The sequence below is a fragment of the Gavialis gangeticus genome, unplaced genomic scaffold, assembly GCF_001723915.1.
Source record: "Gavialis gangeticus isolate Ggan-Ray unplaced genomic scaffold, GavGan_comp1, whole genome shotgun sequence".
NCBI lineage: Eukaryota > Metazoa > Chordata > Crocodylia > Gavialidae > Gavialis > Gavialis gangeticus.
The window spans coordinates 23,246,028-23,263,853 of NW_017728997.1; the positions used below are offsets into that span (position 1 = coordinate 23,246,028).

General features: G+C 45.1%; 1 protein-coding gene across 1 annotated transcript in view; it reads left to right on the forward strand.

Moving 5' to 3' along the window:
- The window catches only part of ABTB1 (ankyrin repeat and BTB domain containing 1), a 37,322-nt gene that overhangs the window by 11,262 nt on the left and 8,234 nt on the right, over nt 1–17,826 (forward strand). Inside the window, exons 5-10 of the mRNA XM_019504601.1 lie at nt 840–999; nt 2,069–2,114; nt 3,558–3,674; nt 10,280–10,395; nt 15,772–15,870; nt 16,541–16,708. Coding sequence (XP_019360146.1) covers nt 840–999; nt 2,069–2,114; nt 3,558–3,674; nt 10,280–10,395; nt 15,772–15,870; nt 16,541–16,708 — 706 coding nt within the window. The remainder of the gene's footprint in view (nt 1–839; nt 1,000–2,068; nt 2,115–3,557; nt 3,675–10,279; nt 10,396–15,771; nt 15,871–16,540; nt 16,709–17,826) is intronic.

The following is a 17,826-nucleotide window of genomic DNA, read 5'->3' on the forward strand; positions in this document are numbered from 1 at the left end:
CCTAAAACAACTTGATAATCCACCGTGAAACCAAGTTGGTATCTACGAAATCTGGAAATACGTGGCTGTAATTGGAAGTAGAGACTTACCCTCCGTATTATGAAGTGACCGTTTCTAAGGAAGTGAGGTATTGGGGGTGGGGGTGCAGGACAGAGGGTCGGATAGCCTGGTTGTTTGTGCATAGCAAAGCATTGTTAAGCAAGTAGCCTTTTACAAGGTGGATTTCCCTGCACCATTTGCAACACAGATGGTGCAATGTCAACCTCATGCAGAGGAACCAGAGTGCAGCTGGCTGTTGTCCACTTTCATTTTCCAAACAGAGCTAACAAACATAATACATGGCACTGAGAGGAAAAAGAGAGATTTTTGGAAACAAAATGTTGGTTTCTCCTTAGGAGAGGCATTAGATGAAGGAACAGTCTGGTGAGTAGGATGCTAGCATAGGGCATAATAAACCGGGGTTCAGGAGGCTTCTCTGCATAAGCTTTGACCTGACGTTGAGCAAGTCACTTTGTTTCTCTGTCTCAGTCCCTGTCTGTAAAGTGGAAAATGCAGCAATTTTGTACTTCCTGAGGGCATTAGGAGGATAGGAGACACTATAGGGTGTGAGGCTCTTCGATGATAGCAGCCATCAATGTCAACTTTTCTTGTATCCTGTGGAATCGTTTTTAAGGAACGAGCTGTTTATGAATTGCCTTTTAACTCTGTGTCCACAAGCTCATCCTTCACCTTCTTGGCTTCTCTTTGGACTCTTCTTCCTCATTCTGTGGCTGCCCTAACATGTGATTTCATTCCCCTTCCCCACCCCTCACTCCCATCTCCCACTGTTTCTCCTGCAGGCTCCTGGAGCAGGGTTACCAGAGTGACATTGTCTTCATTGTGCATGGGAAATCTTTCTGTGCCCATCGTTGCATCCTCAGTGCCCGTAGCGCCTACTTTGCTGAAATGTTCGAAACTAAGTGGAAAGGGAAGAACATGATCGCGCTAAAGCACCCGCTGGTAAGGAGAACCACTTGTGGGCTATTTTCTCCTTGGGGAACATGAGTTTGAGGGGTAACTTCACTTGCTGATACCATGTCAGGCAGAACTGTTCCAGATGCAGCCCTGAGGGAGAGGGATCAGTTGCTTCTTTCATCTACATTGCCCCTTTCTCAAAGATAACAAAGGTGTAGACCCTGTACGGTCAGATTCCTCTCCTGTCGCCCCTCTTGTGGTTCAAATGCAGCTCAGGACAGTAGCTGCGACTGAGAGCTGTCACCCTCTGCCAGCTGTTAGAGAACTGTTATATGAAGTGAATTAGGCCTTTGTCTAATTCCCAGCAGATGGGTGGCTTCTATCATAGAAATCACTACTATAATTGGTTCTCCCTTGCTGCTTTAATGTGGAAGTCAAAGTCGTCTTTCTTACATCATTTACCAACACTCTGTAGCCTGTGTTCTGTGGTTCAGTTGTTTGTGTGAAACCTCAGATACTCCGTGGCTGCAAACATGCTTCCTCTTTCTCAGAAAGCTCTCTTAATTTTAAGCAACTTCCAGCCTTGTTGCTTTTTATGCTGTAACTTTTAGTTCCTCTTCTTTTGGGGACCCAGGCTTGGACATGGAGACCAGTGGGTGACTCAGTGCTTCTCCCCCGGTACTCCACAGTAGTGAAGTGCTGTTGTTTGCCTACACACCCATGCATGCACTTATGCACACAACCACAATGCAGGCTCAGTGTCTTTGCTTGCACTAGATGTTGTTGCTTGGGCCTGTAGTTCAAGGTGGAGTGGAATAAAATGGATGCTAAGTAATGCACTAAAAGAGCCATGATTTACACACTTGCTACATAGGAAGCAGGGAAAAAACTTTTGTAGTAAAACCACTTTTACTCCAGTGGGTGGAACTTTACAAAGTGGGCATCCCCTCTTCTCTCCTGTGCTTTCTAGAGTCCTTTTCTGGAGCTGGATCCCCCTGGCCTTTACCTTAACACCATCTGGTTGGTATGGCTAGAAATTCATTTTAATGTGCCAAGCTGCTTGTGTAACATGCACATGCTTTTCATGGGTGACCTTTTTCACATCCTATTTTAGATCAACCCAGCAGCCTTTGGATCTCTCCTGCAGTATCTGTACACAGGTAAGTCACTGTTGCTTGCTGTGTATGTGTACATGTACGTATTGGAGTGGAGTAGTTGGCATCTCTCTACCAAGGCACTGATTGAGCGGCAAAGGGTTGCAGATGAGCTTGTTTGGCTGGGAGTGTCATCAATACCGTCTCTCAGCTGGCAGAGCACTTGCACTCTCCCTATCTGTCCAAGCTGGTGTAACGGGCATGCTCCTACTTCCTGGCTGTCGTTGGCCTGCCAGTAACTGAGGAGTCACTAAAAGTCAAGTGTGGCAGAGTGGACAGCTGCAGAGAAGCACACCTGAACTAGTTTCAGAAATAATGTCTCCGATGGAGGCTGGTGATTTCTTAAACCTGAGGAACAGCCAAGTTCTCTGCAGGAATTTCCGAGTTGGGAAACCTGCCTGTTGCAGGTTGCTGAATGATTTGACTGTTATCTGTTAAGGTCTTTCCTCAGCAGAATTTGTTCTTAAACCTTGAGGCTATTATATGGCCATTACCGAGTATACAACATTCTGTATTCTAAACCAGTGGTTCTCAACCTTTTTTCTACCAGGACCCATTTGGAAACATTGATGGCCGGTCATGACCCAGTGCCCCTCACTCCCAAGCTACTGCCCCTCTGCCCCCAACCCCGCAGTGTGCGGGGCAGGGGAGGTGTGTGGGCATGGGGGGCGCCCAAGCAGCCCCTTGCAGGCTGGAACTCTGCCAGTCTGCAAGGGAAAAGCCACAATTTTCCACATTTTTCTCCTTTAAAGGGAAATCCATTGTTCAAATTAGTTGATCCATTTTTAAAGTTTGTTCACAACCCTTTCATATATCTTTGTGACCCACTTTTTGGTCGCAACCTGCAAGTTGAGAAATGCTGTTCTAGGCAGTGTAATGTAGTACTCCCTCAGGCCAGGGGGTGGTGCTCCAGGCTAAATTGATATATGCTGTATCCGAAATATTTCTAGGGCACTGGGTTTTTTCCCCTGGAAATGTGGTTTATCTCGTTAGGGTTAGTTTAAGTAAATTGAATGCTGATGAAAGTGCATGAGACCAGGACTCCTATCTCACCCACAGACCAATAGATTATGGCAGCAACAGTACTGCCCCACAACTCTGCTCAGGAAAGCATCCATTGTCACCCATGAAACTGGAAGTTGGCATCCAAGACCTACTGAGTTTCTCTGCTGGGATTAGCAACCAGGGGTTATGGGCACTTGTCCTTGGTACTGAATTAAGAATAGCCCAACCTGGCTTGTATTGGTCACTTAGCAGTCAGCAGCTAATGCTGAGTCTTATGTGCCTGGGCTCAATTCAAGCCGGTGGTCCAGAGCTGAGAGTATGTGATCAGTTTGTTGATCCAGGCAGTCTCTCTACATAGGCTGTTCTTATGTATAAGTGTGTAAATGGTGACTGGCGTGAGGCAAAGGAGTTCACTGATAGTAACTATATATTGCTGTTCGGCAGGTGGACTAGACCTTGACGTTGAATATGTGAATGACTGCAAGAGACTGGCCAAGCAGTGTCGGCTGCAGGATCTCATTGAAGATTTGGAGACCAAGTGTAAAAAGGTCTATGAATTTGGTGAGCTCCTTTTCTGACTGCTGCCTTCTGTGTGTTTCATTTTTGGGAGGAAGAGGGAAGCTTGACAAGTGATGTTATACCCACTGTGCACCTGGAGCACATGGGGGTATGAGCGTTTGTTGTGAATGATACATAGAATTACTATTGTAAGGACAGATTTTTAGATAGAGGCTCTGTAAGGGGTAACTTGTGTGCCATGTAGGTTGGTGGAGAGTTGCAATGCTTTGTGTGTGTGTTCAGTGGAAAAGTCGGATAACTTAAGCTCAAAATTCAATTTTTGTGTGTGGAGATGGATGCAAAAATATTTATATGTTCTCTTCTTTTCGTTGCATATAATCCATGCACACATGACCTTAAGATAGGAAATATTTCCATGTGTTTTTAAAAACAACTTGCTACAAGCAGCTGCCTGGTTTTTGAATGTTTTTCTGAGTGTTCAGTCTCATTGGGTTATTGGGTGAGAACCAGCAGGGGGCATGCTGGTCTTCCAGCTATGTGTACACCTTGGTTAACAGTCCATCTTCATTGCTGGAACTAAATGAAGCATAGAAAATGATCAGACAGGACAAATATGGCAGTGTGAAGTGAATTGAAAAATGACCTCATTTCAGATATAGCAACTTGGCAAATGCGTTAAGCAGTAAGCAAACCTGCAGCTTGAGAATGCATGGGGCTACGTGCTCTGCTCACCCTCACTTGGTGCATCCTTTGCCTTCGGTGCAGCTGCCACTGGGGAGAGGGAAGAATCTGGCTCATAGCTTCTTTGTTATGTGCTTCTTTCATCAGATGGCAGCTATATCTGCTCTAGTGTTTTGCTTTGCCTGAATCTTAATGGTGGATTTAGATTTTGTGCTCTAAAATTATCTACTAGAGGTCCTAAGATAATGAGTTGTGTTTTAAAACCCTTTTTTTTTTTCTGGTGCTGTAAGCGTTAGTATACTCATGCATCTACATATGTAGAAAACAAATTGCTCTGTTGCTTGTTACAAACTTCACAAGAACATTTTCTGCTGGGAAAGGGGTAGTCCGGTGGTTCTCAACTCTGTTAGACTTGAGTCACCCCTTGGAAAATGCCAGCTTTTTGCTTTTGCTTGATTTTTTTTGACTATGGAAATATAACAGAGCAATTTTTGTGTTGCAAAGAACTCTAATCATAACAGGTCAGAATGTTTTTGACACTGTGGATTCCCATTTGAAATCTCTAGGTTTATCTTGTGAACCATGTAGGAGTTTGCACACCTAATAGTGTTAATATTACATGGCATGCCTAAAAGGATCTTGTATCACTCCAGGGTGCTGCATCTCCCTGGTTGAGGATCACTAGAGTAGTCAATATCAGTGAAAAAAGGGACTAAAACAGTCAATTGGGCAACCAGAACAATGTTATGTTTTGTAGCATCTTTGCCACCAGTGTTTCTGCTAGAGATCAGCTTCCTGGAGAGCTGCTTTATTGATGCAGTGACCTTTCCACTCCAGAAGCACAAGTGAAGATACCTTATTAGTTAGCAAGTAAAATCAAGGGTGGTCTGCTAATTGACATCCCTGCCTGTTCTGAAACTGTTGCAGAGTATAGCTGGCAGCTTCTGCCCAGGCAGCCCGGGATGGAGAGAAAAGAAATTATTGCAGGTACAAGCTGAGATGCCCAGACACAGTGGGGTCAGGGAGCAGCAACTGTATCTCAAAGATTTGTGTTGGATTAAGGATTGGACATGGGTTCTAATCCCACTCCTGGCAACAACTTCTGAGGTGGCCTTGGACAGGTGACTTTAACTCATTTGTTCTCATCAGCAGGATGGGACCTCTAACTGTTCATTACCCAGGCTGTAGGGCTTAAATCAGGAGTCAAGAGACATGTGAGGTGGTGATGGTGTATGCCAGGATCAGATTGAAAGAGCTGTTGAGCGTTCTGTGAAACATTTGGTTCTCTCACCTGACCCTTTATGTGAGCCACAGAAACGATTATTGAATCCCAAGAAAGATTAAATATTAAAGAGTCATAAAAATTAAGATCTGGAAAAGATCTCCTGAGTCACTTTCAGTACTGGCCAAATCATTATTGGTCCCTCTGGTGTGCTGGGGGCTCTTTACTGAGTGAGACTATTTTCTGTAGAATAAACATCTGGCCCAGTTGTGCTGGTGGGGGTCAAGTCTCACTAGCCATATTATGACAATGCAACACGATGAATACAAGCAGTAATGTGCCCTCCAGTGTAGTTTTAGTGCACAACTGCATGGCAGGCACCTCTTTCTGATCTCATGACCTAGAGCTAATCAGAATTTCCAAAGCACTCAGTATCTTGATACTGTGCAGGGAGTTGGAAAAAACGCAGCAGGAATTGATCTGATGTGTTGGACTGCAGCTGAGGTAGGCCAAGCATAATTACTTGCATATTTCCTCCCTCCTGCATGCTAATTTATAACTACAGAAAACCTCTTATGCAGTTTGGAATAACTCAGGATCTGTGCAGATTAACTCCTAATCCTTGGAATTGGAGGTATTCACAGAAAAATGTTCATGAGCTTTTTTGCGCCCATGTTAGCGCACACTGCACCATCTGAGGTGGGATCAGTGGTTGCAGTTGCTTCCAGCACTGTAGAAGAGGATGTATACTCTTGGAAGAGGATTTTTTCAACCCAGCTCAACCAGTGGTACATTATTAAGGACAACAGTGAAGCCTCAAGCAGATGATGAATTGGATAGTGCTGGATACTGCTGCAGAGTGGTACCAGCTGGAGGGGGCTCATGATTAAATTGTCCATCCCATACAGCTGCTGTGAGATTATTCTGAACAGTATTCTGTAGTCCTTTTGCCCTGTCTAGTTTCTGTGAGCATCTTGAGACCCTTTCAGATAGTCCACCCACGCCTATCTTTCTTTCATTTCATAACACTCTTTAGCCTCTCTTAAATTAGTACTGTCCCTCCTTGGTTCTTATGCTTACTATACAGTTGCAAAAGTGTGTTTTCCTTTACCCAAGTAATGCCCAAATATGTTTTCTTTAATCTTCTTCTCCAAATTAGTTCCTCCAGCTCTTGGTTTTTTTGGTTGTATTGCTGTTTCCTGAATTCCTTTCATTTCTTGCACTTCTCAAACATCAGACAACGGACCTTCTGCTTGCTACCAACAGCTTAGATTGTGTTTGTGTCATCTTTATCCCTTGTATCCTCTCAACAAGAAATTCACGCTTTATGTGTATAAAAATAAATAAAGAAGAGACTTACCAAAATGTCACACCCTTGAATGTGCTATGCACAGTGTCTGAATAGGTTTATAGATACAGTCTAAATAGCACTACCGCTGGTGTGGGCATCGTGAGATGCTCTTGCTGGTCTTTTGAAAGCACAGCGATCCTGTGCAGAGCCCATTTTGAGAATCCCTGCCCTTCAGTCTGCCATATTTCCCTGTGGGTCTTCGCCATAACATGGTGCATGCGTCCTTTGTGTCTGATGAAAGTGTTACCTGATTCCACCTGTCTGCTTTTACATTGTGTCCTTCACCGTGGTGTCTGAGCTTGCCAGGTTGAGTAGATCTTTAGATCAAGGTTTTCTATATATGTTCTTTTAATCTTTCTTACTTCTCCCAGACGTCTGTTGATTGCTAGACTGACATGCCTAAAGTCATTCTTCTGAGTGATTCCATGTACGATGGGTGCTTTAAATTAGCACAAAGCACTCTCCAGGATTAAAACGTGCACAGGTCCTAGTGTCTCTTTATCCCAGCCTAGATGAGGCCTCTTTCACTTGGGGTTAATGTTTGCAAACTGCTGTGGGATTTTTTGCTGAGAGGCACCGTAGTCCATGATTACCATGGTTCCTTGTGTAGCACAGGGGTAGAAATCTTGACTAAGAATATGTCTTTGCAGAGGTAACCCAGCTGATTGACACTCAGACTAACTTATGCCAGATGTGAGCAGCCATACTGCAAAGCTACTCATGAGTTACTATGTCCTCAGTGGTGCTGTACTCCCTTGTGTTTGTTGCTAGGATGTGGGGGAGCATATCTCACGGTTCATTGAAGTAAACTAGGCTGCTTGGGGTCTTTTGCAGTGAACTGTGGGAAACCACTCCTTTGCCCAAGTGGACAGCCAAATAATAAGAGGTGGTGCAATCACCTATCCTGGAAATCTTTAAGAGGTGACAGGACGGTCACCTCATTAGGGTCACCTGACTCCCAGTCGTCTTTCCTACCTAATGCAGGGGGGCTGGACCCTATAATCTTGCAAGGTCCCTTCCAGCCCCTTACAATCTATGAATAAGCCTATGGTTTCAGGTGAGCCAGGCAGCTGTGTGTCTAAAAATCCCACTAACCTTAGGAGATGGGTTTTGTGTGGATGGGAAGATGTTTAGGAGCAGCATGTTAGCACTGGAGTGGATCTCCTGGGTCACTATGTCTAGTCCTTGGCTTTCTGAGGCTGTTATGTCCTTCGATTCCATGCATAAATGGCTAAAACGCAGCTTCATGCAGAATTTACTGTGCAGTGAAGATGCATCTGAGAGAAAACAGAGCCCTTGTTCTTGACTATTTAAGCTGTCTGGTAAGATGACAAGACCCTTCCTAAGAGCTGTGGTGTTTTTCCTTTGGGCACTGCCATGCCTGCCGGTTCTCGTCATGGGGTTAGTGGTCTGGGGAATGGAACCGCATCAGCACTTAGCGCAGTCAGGAGGATCAGCACTGGTCCTTTTCCAGCACGCAGATGTGCACACACATTGCCAGCCCCGTAGTGCCTTCTATCAGCGAGCAAGGGCTTCTGTGCACCCCACCGTTCCCAGCACCTGTTCAACCAGGAGAGGTGTCATGGTGGCATCTCTGCTGGCTGATGTGCTGCTGCAGGGGAGGGGGCGGAGGATTTGTTCTGTGGCACATCTCGGTCTTGTTTCGCCCACCACCCGATGGAGTCATCTGATGGAGCTCATGTAACAATGAGCAAAATGTCAGGAAAAATGAAGTCTCAAGGTGATGTGATTCACCTGAAGAGAGGGGGGTTTTAAAGCAATGAGTCATTCTTGTCAGGAAAAACAACACCCTAATGAAGTGTTGCAGCGACTAACTCTTTAATTCCTGAGAGTTGGTGTGCTTTTTCCCTTTGTTCCCAACAGTGTCCGTTCCCCAACTGTACCACACACTCTTCAGATACTTCTGGAGCACCAAAAACCACTCAAAATTTGTGCCTCAGAGAGTACCCAGTCCATGGTGGACCCACCACTGCAAATGAGGGGTATAATTGGGCACAGGGGGGAAGGACTAGGTTGGCAACAGTGAGGGTACGCAGTAATGTACGCATGGATCTCAATTTTAAACATTTCCTCCTCTGCCCTGGGGATGTTGCAGTACTTGAGTATGTCGTCCTTGCTGATGGAACAATCACTGCGACACACAATTCCCCCTAAAGTGGCAAAGCAGCTGGAGAAGCAGAGGAAAAATAAGCCTGGCAGCAGCCTCGAGAGAGGTCATCTAGTCCAACCCCCTATTTAAGGCAGGGTTATCTCTCTCCAAACCATCGCAGCCAAATAGATGTTCATCTGTTTGGCACTTAAACTTGCAATGACAGATTCTGCAGCCTCTCAGAGGTATCTGTTGTAGATTTAACCACCCTCAGAGGTAGAAAGTTTTTCCTGATATCTAATCTAAACCTCCCTTGTGGCCATGTAAGCCCATTATTTGTTGTCCTGTATGTAGTGAACACAGAACAATTGATGGCCATCCTTTTTACAATTGTATTTTTTGTCTTTTCTTTTCTAAATTATACAGCCCCAGTTCTTCCTCCTTTCTCGTGTCGTGTGCATGGACAAGCTGCAGCAGGGATACATTTCCCAGTATTAGTTGTGGCTGCCTCCAACAGCCAAGGCAGACAAGGTTCTTTGCGTAAATCCAGTATCTTTTATTAGACCAACTAAAATAATTAGAAAAAGTCTTCTTTACAAGCTTTTGGGTACAAACACCCTTCTTCAGGCAGACGAAGCTCATGTAGTTGTTTTGCCCTTTTCCTAGCACAAAACAACTGCAGACGCTTCCTCTACCTGAAGAAGGGTGTTTATACCTGAAAGCTTGCAAAGAAGAATTTTTCCAACTGTTTTAGTTGGTCTAATAAAAGATACTGGATTTAGCCAAAGAACCTTGTTTGCCTATGTCCTTAGACCAACATGGCTACAACCAGCTCCCTTCCAGCAGCCAAGGGGGTTAGGTCACAGGGCCCTGGATAAGTCAGGAGGCAACCTCTACAGAGCAGTTCTCAAGTGTAGGTCAGTAGCTTGGGGTCCCTGCAAAGAGGTCCAAGTGGGCATGTGGTCAACTCCTTTTCCTCACTGTAATCTGGAACCGGTCTCTTCCTGGTGAGGGATGGGCGAAGATTTAAGGAGGGAAACAATGGAATCTGTATCCTTGCTCTCTCCAAATGGTACTTCCTGCCTTGAGCACAACTGGGAAGTGTATGCATGTGTGTATGAGAGAGAGTGTGTTACTTTTCTGTTGTAGTGGAAACTAAAAGCCAAATAAGACTAACATTCCCCAGAGACCAGTTTTTATCTGGAGGGGGCCCTTTGGGAATTTGTAGGCCTCTCTGTTTTTTTATTTTCCTTTTTTTCTTTATTTTGTTTTGCCTCTTCTAGTCTCTTCCAAGCCAGGGACCTGTGTGAAAGTGCTGACAATTGAGCCCCCAGGTAACTGCCGGCTCCAGGAGGACCTGGCTCTACTTGCAGACTGCGCCCTGCCAGCTGAACTGCGGGTAGGAAGCATTTATATTTCTTCCTACTCCTCAATGGGCCCTTCTGCCTCTGCTGTCTGTCCACAAGTGTTTAGTTTCATGCTCACTGTGGGTTCTGTGGTCCCTTTTTTTGCTGATGTGAAAGGCATGTGCTGAGTTTCCAGACGTCAAAGCCTTCTTCTGCACAGAAAGATGATTTACAGAGCACACCCTGGCTGCCTGTGTCCACCCTTCCACTAGGTTTATTTATGTCTGTCCTTTCCTAGATTTCATCAAGTTCAAAGGTTTCCTCTTTGATACACAGTAGGGGTAGGGTGTTTGGACCCGTGTTTGACGTGTTACTGGGTTTCAAGACAGGAAAATGAGTTGTTTGGGTGGCAGCAGTCCTTTGGGGTTGTAGAGGTAGACTGGATGCCTCACTGGGGTTACATATCAACAGGGTTAAGCTAATCATGCGTTTGAGAGATGCCTGTCAGTGTTTTAGCAGGGAGTCGGTTGTTGTGTTGCTCCTCAAGGGTGTTGTCAGGGTTTGTGCCTTCCCTGTAAGCATCCTCCAGTGGGTGAGCCCGCCAGATACTGGTGGGCCTTAGTTCTTCTTTGTCTTTCTTCTTCAGCATCTTTATACTTTAATGGTTGTCCCAGGGGTTTTTTTTCCTCATTAAGAAGTAAAGTTAATAAAATGCACTTTGTTTTAAGCAGCTTCTATGCCTGTGGGTTGGGAAACAGAACAGCGTAGCAGAAGTAAGCAGTAAGGTTTGCTAACAGAACTGCTAGCTGCAGAGCAAAAGGTAATGTACCTGAAATGAGGAGAGAACGTCTCATTGTCTTGACTTGTATGTCTTGGTGGCTGAGATTTCTTAAACATAGAAACATTTCTTATAGTTGTAGAATCATAGATGATGAGGGCTGGACAGGACCTCAGGAGGTCACATCTAGTTCAGCCCCCCGCTCAAAGCAGGACCAGCCCCAACTAGATCATCCCAGCTGAGGTTTTGTCTAGCTGGGTTTGAAAAGCCTCCAAGAATGGAGCTTCCACCACCTCTCTGGGTGACCTGCTCCAGTGTTTTACTACCCTCCTAGTGAGACAGATTTTCCTAATATCCTGTTAAGAAGAAGAAGAAGAATAGTTGTTCCAATATATTTTGTGCTGCCTTTTAGCAATCCATTCAGTGAGCACAGAAGGTTTTAAAAACCATCTTCATCACTGAGGTTCCCTCTACTAAGTCAGAAAGCTCTTTTTTTTATTATTGTTTTGATGTGGTTTTCATCATTTTTCATGTGGAGATGTAGTAGGGGGTCTTGCCAAGTACAGTATTCCCAAACTCGAGCATTCAGACTTTGAGATTTGGGCTTAAAATTGCAGAGCTTTTGGAGAAAACTGTTATCTTTGTATTTGTAGTTGCTTTTTGGTCTCTGAGCCTTTAACACTAGGGTTCCATTATCAAGCCTCTGACTGATAAATACTCAACTGAAGAAAAAAAAGCAACCCAAGGTTCTCCCGTGGAAAGTTGGTATTGGGTCTTTAAGAACTGCTTATTACAGGATTCAAAATGAAATAATAGGAATTGGCAATGTTGAGTTTCTCCAACTTTTTTCAGCTGATTTTATATAGCCCAGAAAGAAAGTGGATCATAATCCAGTCTAAACATGTTCTGTTCGTATTACTGCCCTGACTTGTGGATTTTCATGAAGTTTTGGAATGATGCTGTGGTTGTTCCCATCACCATGTTCCCTTGAACTGCCTTGTTTCAACTCGATAAGTTGAAAAAAATCCTCCCTTCTCCCAAACTAGTTATAAAGAACCCCAAAAAACAGGACTTTAGTTTAAGTTAATCTGATTGGTACCTACCTTGGTTACCCCTTAGATTTTGTCTAAATTTTGGCTGGCTGAGATCCTTCTGTGAAGTAGGCATTTCAGATCCAGGGCAGGAATCTCATCTCACTTTGGTATAGGGAAAACGGTATAACATAAAGCCCTTGACCTAAAACGTCAAAGTCACGAACCTCCAGATTCTCAATAATGCTCCACAGAACATGCCAAATAATAAATACGTGTTTGTGAGAGAAGCCAGTATTTGTAGCCAATACTTCAGAACTGATTGCAAAAGCAAAGCATTGAATTGCCAGACAGCGTACAGCTTTGTATGATGTGAAATTCAGGTGCGTGTCTTTTTTCTGTAATACTCTGATGCTGAAGACATTAAATACATATTTTCTACCTTTAAGGAAAAAACTCCGTCTTTGAACTCTCACAGGTTTGACTCTGTTTATATAAGACAGCAGAACTAGGACATTTTACTAGAATTGCCAAGAGACATCTTCTGTAGTGCTGTGTGGTATTGCTTAGGTTTACTCCATGGTATTAAACTGCAGAATACAGAGATGTGGAAGCTATTTTGGGTGATTATGACAATTTTGGTTTTCTTGGCAAGCTGTTTTAGCCATCCACGTATTCATTGATCAATACAATGAAGGGGCTATTCCATTATGTAAGGGGCTGCTTCTAATTGCCTTTTCCATGCAGTTAAAACCTGGATGTCTTTTTTTTTTTTTAGTAGTTATTCTTGTTTGTACATGAAATTTTCCTTTTTTTGTTGCTATTTGCTTTTGGAACCGGGATTTTTGTTATTAGCTAAAACGTATTGGGAAAATCCCAACAAAACATTTCTAAAAGATTTGTCAGTTCATCAGAATCAAAATAGTTTGCAGAGACTTTATTTCAACAAAGTTCCAGTAGAGCCCACACAGGTTTCCAGTCTGGTTTCCCAGTTGGCCAACCTCCTTTGTCATTGAGCCGTCCTGTGGAGGGCCGTAGAGTCTGAACCCCAGAGCTCCTGAGGTCCGCAGCTCCATGACAGTTCTCCAGTCTGAGGCTCAGAGTCCCTTTCATGGAGCATTTTAAAAGCTTTGGTTTCTATGCGAATTTAGAGCAAAACCAAATTCTGCAATGTCAGAGTTCTCCTTAAAATGTAGTGTCTCTGCCCAGTAAATGAAGCCTCAACAACATCTTTTACCTCTTGGGCACAGCACTAACTTTTTGAATTCATAGAAACTAGAGGTGGAAAGCTCTAGTCTTTTCCCTTGACTAATGCAGGGTGATTGTTATTAGGAGGTTTTGCTTTTGTTGGCTTGCTTTGTTCTTTTGCAGGTGCACCAATTTGTACCTTGTGCCGTAGTACCCTGATGACCCAATTTGCAGCTGGTTTTAAAATGTGATGTTAGATTACCAGTTGGCAATCTCATCATGAATTACTAGGTCATAATGAGACCCTGGATTTTATATTGTAAACTGTTTGCAACTGAATTTGCTTGAGGTGTTTATCCCCATAGAGCAAATTGCTTCTCCCTGCCTGTTGCTCAGAGTGGTGTTCTTGTCTGAACTTCAGCAGCAATCTCCTTTGGGGAAGAGATTTGTTCTTTCCGTGTGTGGTGATTTAAGAAACCTGTGTTAGTTCTTGAATTTTTGGTGCTTGCTTTGCAATTTGTTGCTAAGAAAACTGCTGTCTCAAGAATGTCTCTTCTTGACTTGTTGGCCAGGCATCTAGGACTCTACTCTCCAGGCTTGGGACCAGGAAAGATGCTTAATGTTGCCTGATGGTGGTCAGCAGGTCTGCTAAAGAAGCTCCTTGAGGGGGAAATGCCGTTGGATTGAGATCTTTTCAGAGGACTGGCTAAGAGAGTGGACATCCCCTGAACAGGACAGTGGGGCAGAGGTGATGAGAGAGGTTTAAAAAGGCCTCGGAGATGGACCAGAAGGGGAAGCCTTGCACAGAAAGATTTCAGCAGAAGGGAAGAGACAAGGATGCTTTTGCAGCAGGGCTTGAAGGGCAGGGGGTGGCTTTGAGGTGGCACCAGCCAGAGTCAGAAAAGCCAGACTAGGCTGACAGGACTTCGTGGTGCAGATGACAAACTGCAAACTGTTTGAAAGGACCCTGAGCCCAAAGCATGTGTGAAACTGAGGCAGGGGAATGAGTGTAGAGGTTTCTAGTATATCATCTCTACTCCAAGTCCTGATTTGCCTTTTTCCTCTAGACCAATACGGCTACAATCTGGATACTTGAGGTTTCTAATATTGATCTTTAGTTTCTTGAACAAAGAGCAGGGGTGCTGCAGGACTGATGCAGGTCTCTCTGGAGCACCCCAGAGAGACCTGCTACAATTAAAGGCATACTAGTGAGCCCGAGCGGGGCTGCTGCAGGTTCTGGGGAAGCGGCAGTGGAGTGTCGGCCACAGCCGCATTGTGAATGCCACCGAGCTTAGCTGTGCTATAATTAGAAACCAGCTTGTGCCAAGTGGTGTTGTGTACTCGGAGCGAGCCCAGGCTGCCATGTTCAAGCACACTGTGAGCCTGTGCCAGGTCAGCGCCGGGCCACATTGTGGGAGAGCACCAGCTGTGCACACACAATGCTCTGTGACATGCTGCCTCGCTGCCGTCCAGGTCCTTTCCAAGTCCGGTTTTGGGGGATGGGGAGGGACAGACCAAACCAGTTCTACTCCAGTTACCTGAACTGGCGGTTGGTAGCAGGAGTGGGAGACAGGTGGAAGTTTCCTTGCTTGCCATCCCAGCGTGTGGGAGGACACCCCTGGGCCAGCTGTGGGTGTGAGTAGCTTAGAGAGATGCACGGCTCAAGGACATATACCTGGATAGAAGCGAATAGAAAGAGCTCTCTCCACATGTCCCCCAGGGCATAATGGGCTTGTGTTTCATGGCTGTGCATTTCAATTCTCTTGTAGGCAGAAAGAGTAATTTAGAAGTAACTTGTATTGGGAAGTGTCATCATTTGGAAAAAAAAAAGAAGAAGAAAAGAAAAAAACAAGTCACCAAACTAAACGTGCCTGGCTTGGCACGTGGGACTGGGAATGTCGTTTGCAGTATTTCAGCCCTAGAAGTAGTTTAAATTTTCTTTTTTTAGACTGCAGATTTGAGGGGCATAAAATGTGCATTGAAACCACTGTACTGCTTTGAGTGTGGCTGCAATCTTCAAGTTGCTTCAGACCTGAAAACTTATTCATTTGGTCTATAAAATGCACTTTTTGCATATGCAGTAATTCAACAACATGCTGCTACTTGACTACTGTATATGCTGCCCATTTCATGAAATGGCAGCAATCTACCCAGAAACCTGCTGCCTCTTTAAAAGTCAGAGAGAGGGTCCTTCCCCAGGTCTCTCAAGTGAAGAAACCGGGGGAGGTAAGTCTCTGTTCAGAAGCCTCTGAGCTGAGAATGGCAGATGCACCGCTCCCAGACAAAGAGCTAGGAAGAATTTTTTAGGTGATCTCTGCTGTCACATGGGTAGTAGAGCCAGGGCACCCAGAGCTTTCCACATCAATCAGTTGCTTAAGCCCTGGCTGTTAAATACATATTTTCATTTACATTCATTTCTTTTGTTTTTCCAGGTGGGTTTTGGGGAGCTACCATTTGACAGCACCGACAACTTCAACAGCTGCCCTGATGTGTGCTTCCGAGTGGCAGAATACAACTTCCTGTGCCATAAGGCATGTGCTTATATTATAATTTCCTCTGTCTATACCCATCTTTCTGCCCTGTTCAGTCCAAGGTGGTATTTCCAGTAAAGAAACCACTGACTTTCTATTGAAGCTAGTCAGTGTCCTGCTGCAGCTATAAGCTAAAGTTGAAGTTCCTTTCCTAATGAAAACATCCTTACCTTGTGGGGGAGGCAGACAGGACATGGATTTATGAATTGCAGCAAAGTATTAATTGCTGGGAAAGTTTTTTTTCTCATCTGCTGTCAGTGAAAAGCCAGTTCCTTGTGTTGGCCGGGGGGTGCAGTGCTGAGAGTGAGAGAGTCTCTCTTCTTAAGAGACCCCACACAAGTTAAGGTGATAGTAGGAAGACAACCTAGAAGCCTGACTCCCCCTCTTAAGCACTATCTCTGTTATTATTTTAGACAGATCAAGATTTCTTTCTTTTTTGCTTCTGGGGGCAAACATGAAAGAATAAGATTGAGGGGGGAGGAAAAGAAGGTTCTTGGAGACTTGCTGTAAAACCGTGACACATTGGGAGCAGGTGCGATACTGGTGCTGTACTTCAGAAATTGCTACCGAGTTCTGAAAGGGTCTTGTGGCTGGCACCTGGCCAGTGCTATTTAGCTCTGTCCGGTGGAAGGGGAGTCTGGCATCAGACTGTGTTTCCTCTCCCGAGCAGGCATTTTTCTGTGGCCGCAGCGATTACTTCAAAGCCCTTCTTGAGGATCACTTCTGCGAGAGTGAGGAGCTGCAGACACAGCCCAGCATCCCCGTGGTGACGCTTCATGACATCTCAGAAGACATCTTCATACGGGTTCTCTACTACATTTACAGCGATGACACCGAGGTGAGACTGGCCTTTCAGAGCATTCCTAAATGTGCTTGCACAAGGGTCGGCTGCTAGCACCCTGGTGCTGGTGGGTTATATACCACTTTCCTCACTTGCTTGCTAGTACCTTGCCTTGCCCATATTGTGGGCTAGACAGCCATTTGGCTTCCTGAGCAACCACTGTGCAGCTAAATGTCATGGGTATTTTTCATCCCAAGCTACACCTGTAGATGAGGTTTCCTGCTTCGGCTAGCTGCACAAGGCTGGACTTGCAGGGCTCTATTTCCTCAGCAGATGGTATTGTATGACTTTGCTCTCAAAAGAGGGGCAGGCTCAGTATTTTACCATTAGATGGCAGCGTAAGCATGTGTACAGAAGTGCTAAGGTTCGGGGACCTGGCTTGTTCCCTCTTGACATTTGCAGCCAGTTTCAGAATTCATAACAATTCATTAATGTCATTATTGTTTATTGCTGTGGTGCCTAGGAAGAAGCTCTTGCCAGAGCGCGAGGCCCGAGTGTGCCAGGCTTTTTGCACTCAACATGAGACCCATAGCTTGTGGTCTCATTTAAAAGTGGAGCAAAGCTCTGAGCAGCTGTGTGCTTTTATTTCAAATGTTTTCCCTGTGTCTAGTTACACATGAGAAGCCAGGGTGCGCTTGGGCAGTGCTGAAATGGTTGAAGATGATGGCACACCTGTTGTCCCCCTCCGACAGGGAGCCCTGTGGACTGTGCTTTTGGTAGGGAATGCGCCAAGTAAGGAGAAGGGTCACAGCTGCAACCATGTTCCTACTGATTATCTTGGCAGTGGGTAGTCCTAGGGAGGCCCTGAGGCAGGAAGGAAAGTGATTTATCAGGCAGGAGGTCACTGCAAACTACTGTATATACTTGAATATAAAACGACCTACCCCCATCAGCCTTGTCTTAGATTTGCGTATGGTGGGGAAGCAGGTGGCGGCTGCTGCAGCTTTGGCTCTGGTCCTGAGCCTGGGTTGGGGCCAGTGTCGGACCCATGGCAGCGTCTTGCTCCACTTCCCATACCCACTTTGCTTGCCCTCTGCAGCTTCTGCTCCTCTACGCTCCCTTCCCCACCCTACTGTCAAACACAGTTCAGTTTGGATTCCCTCCTGGGCATGGAG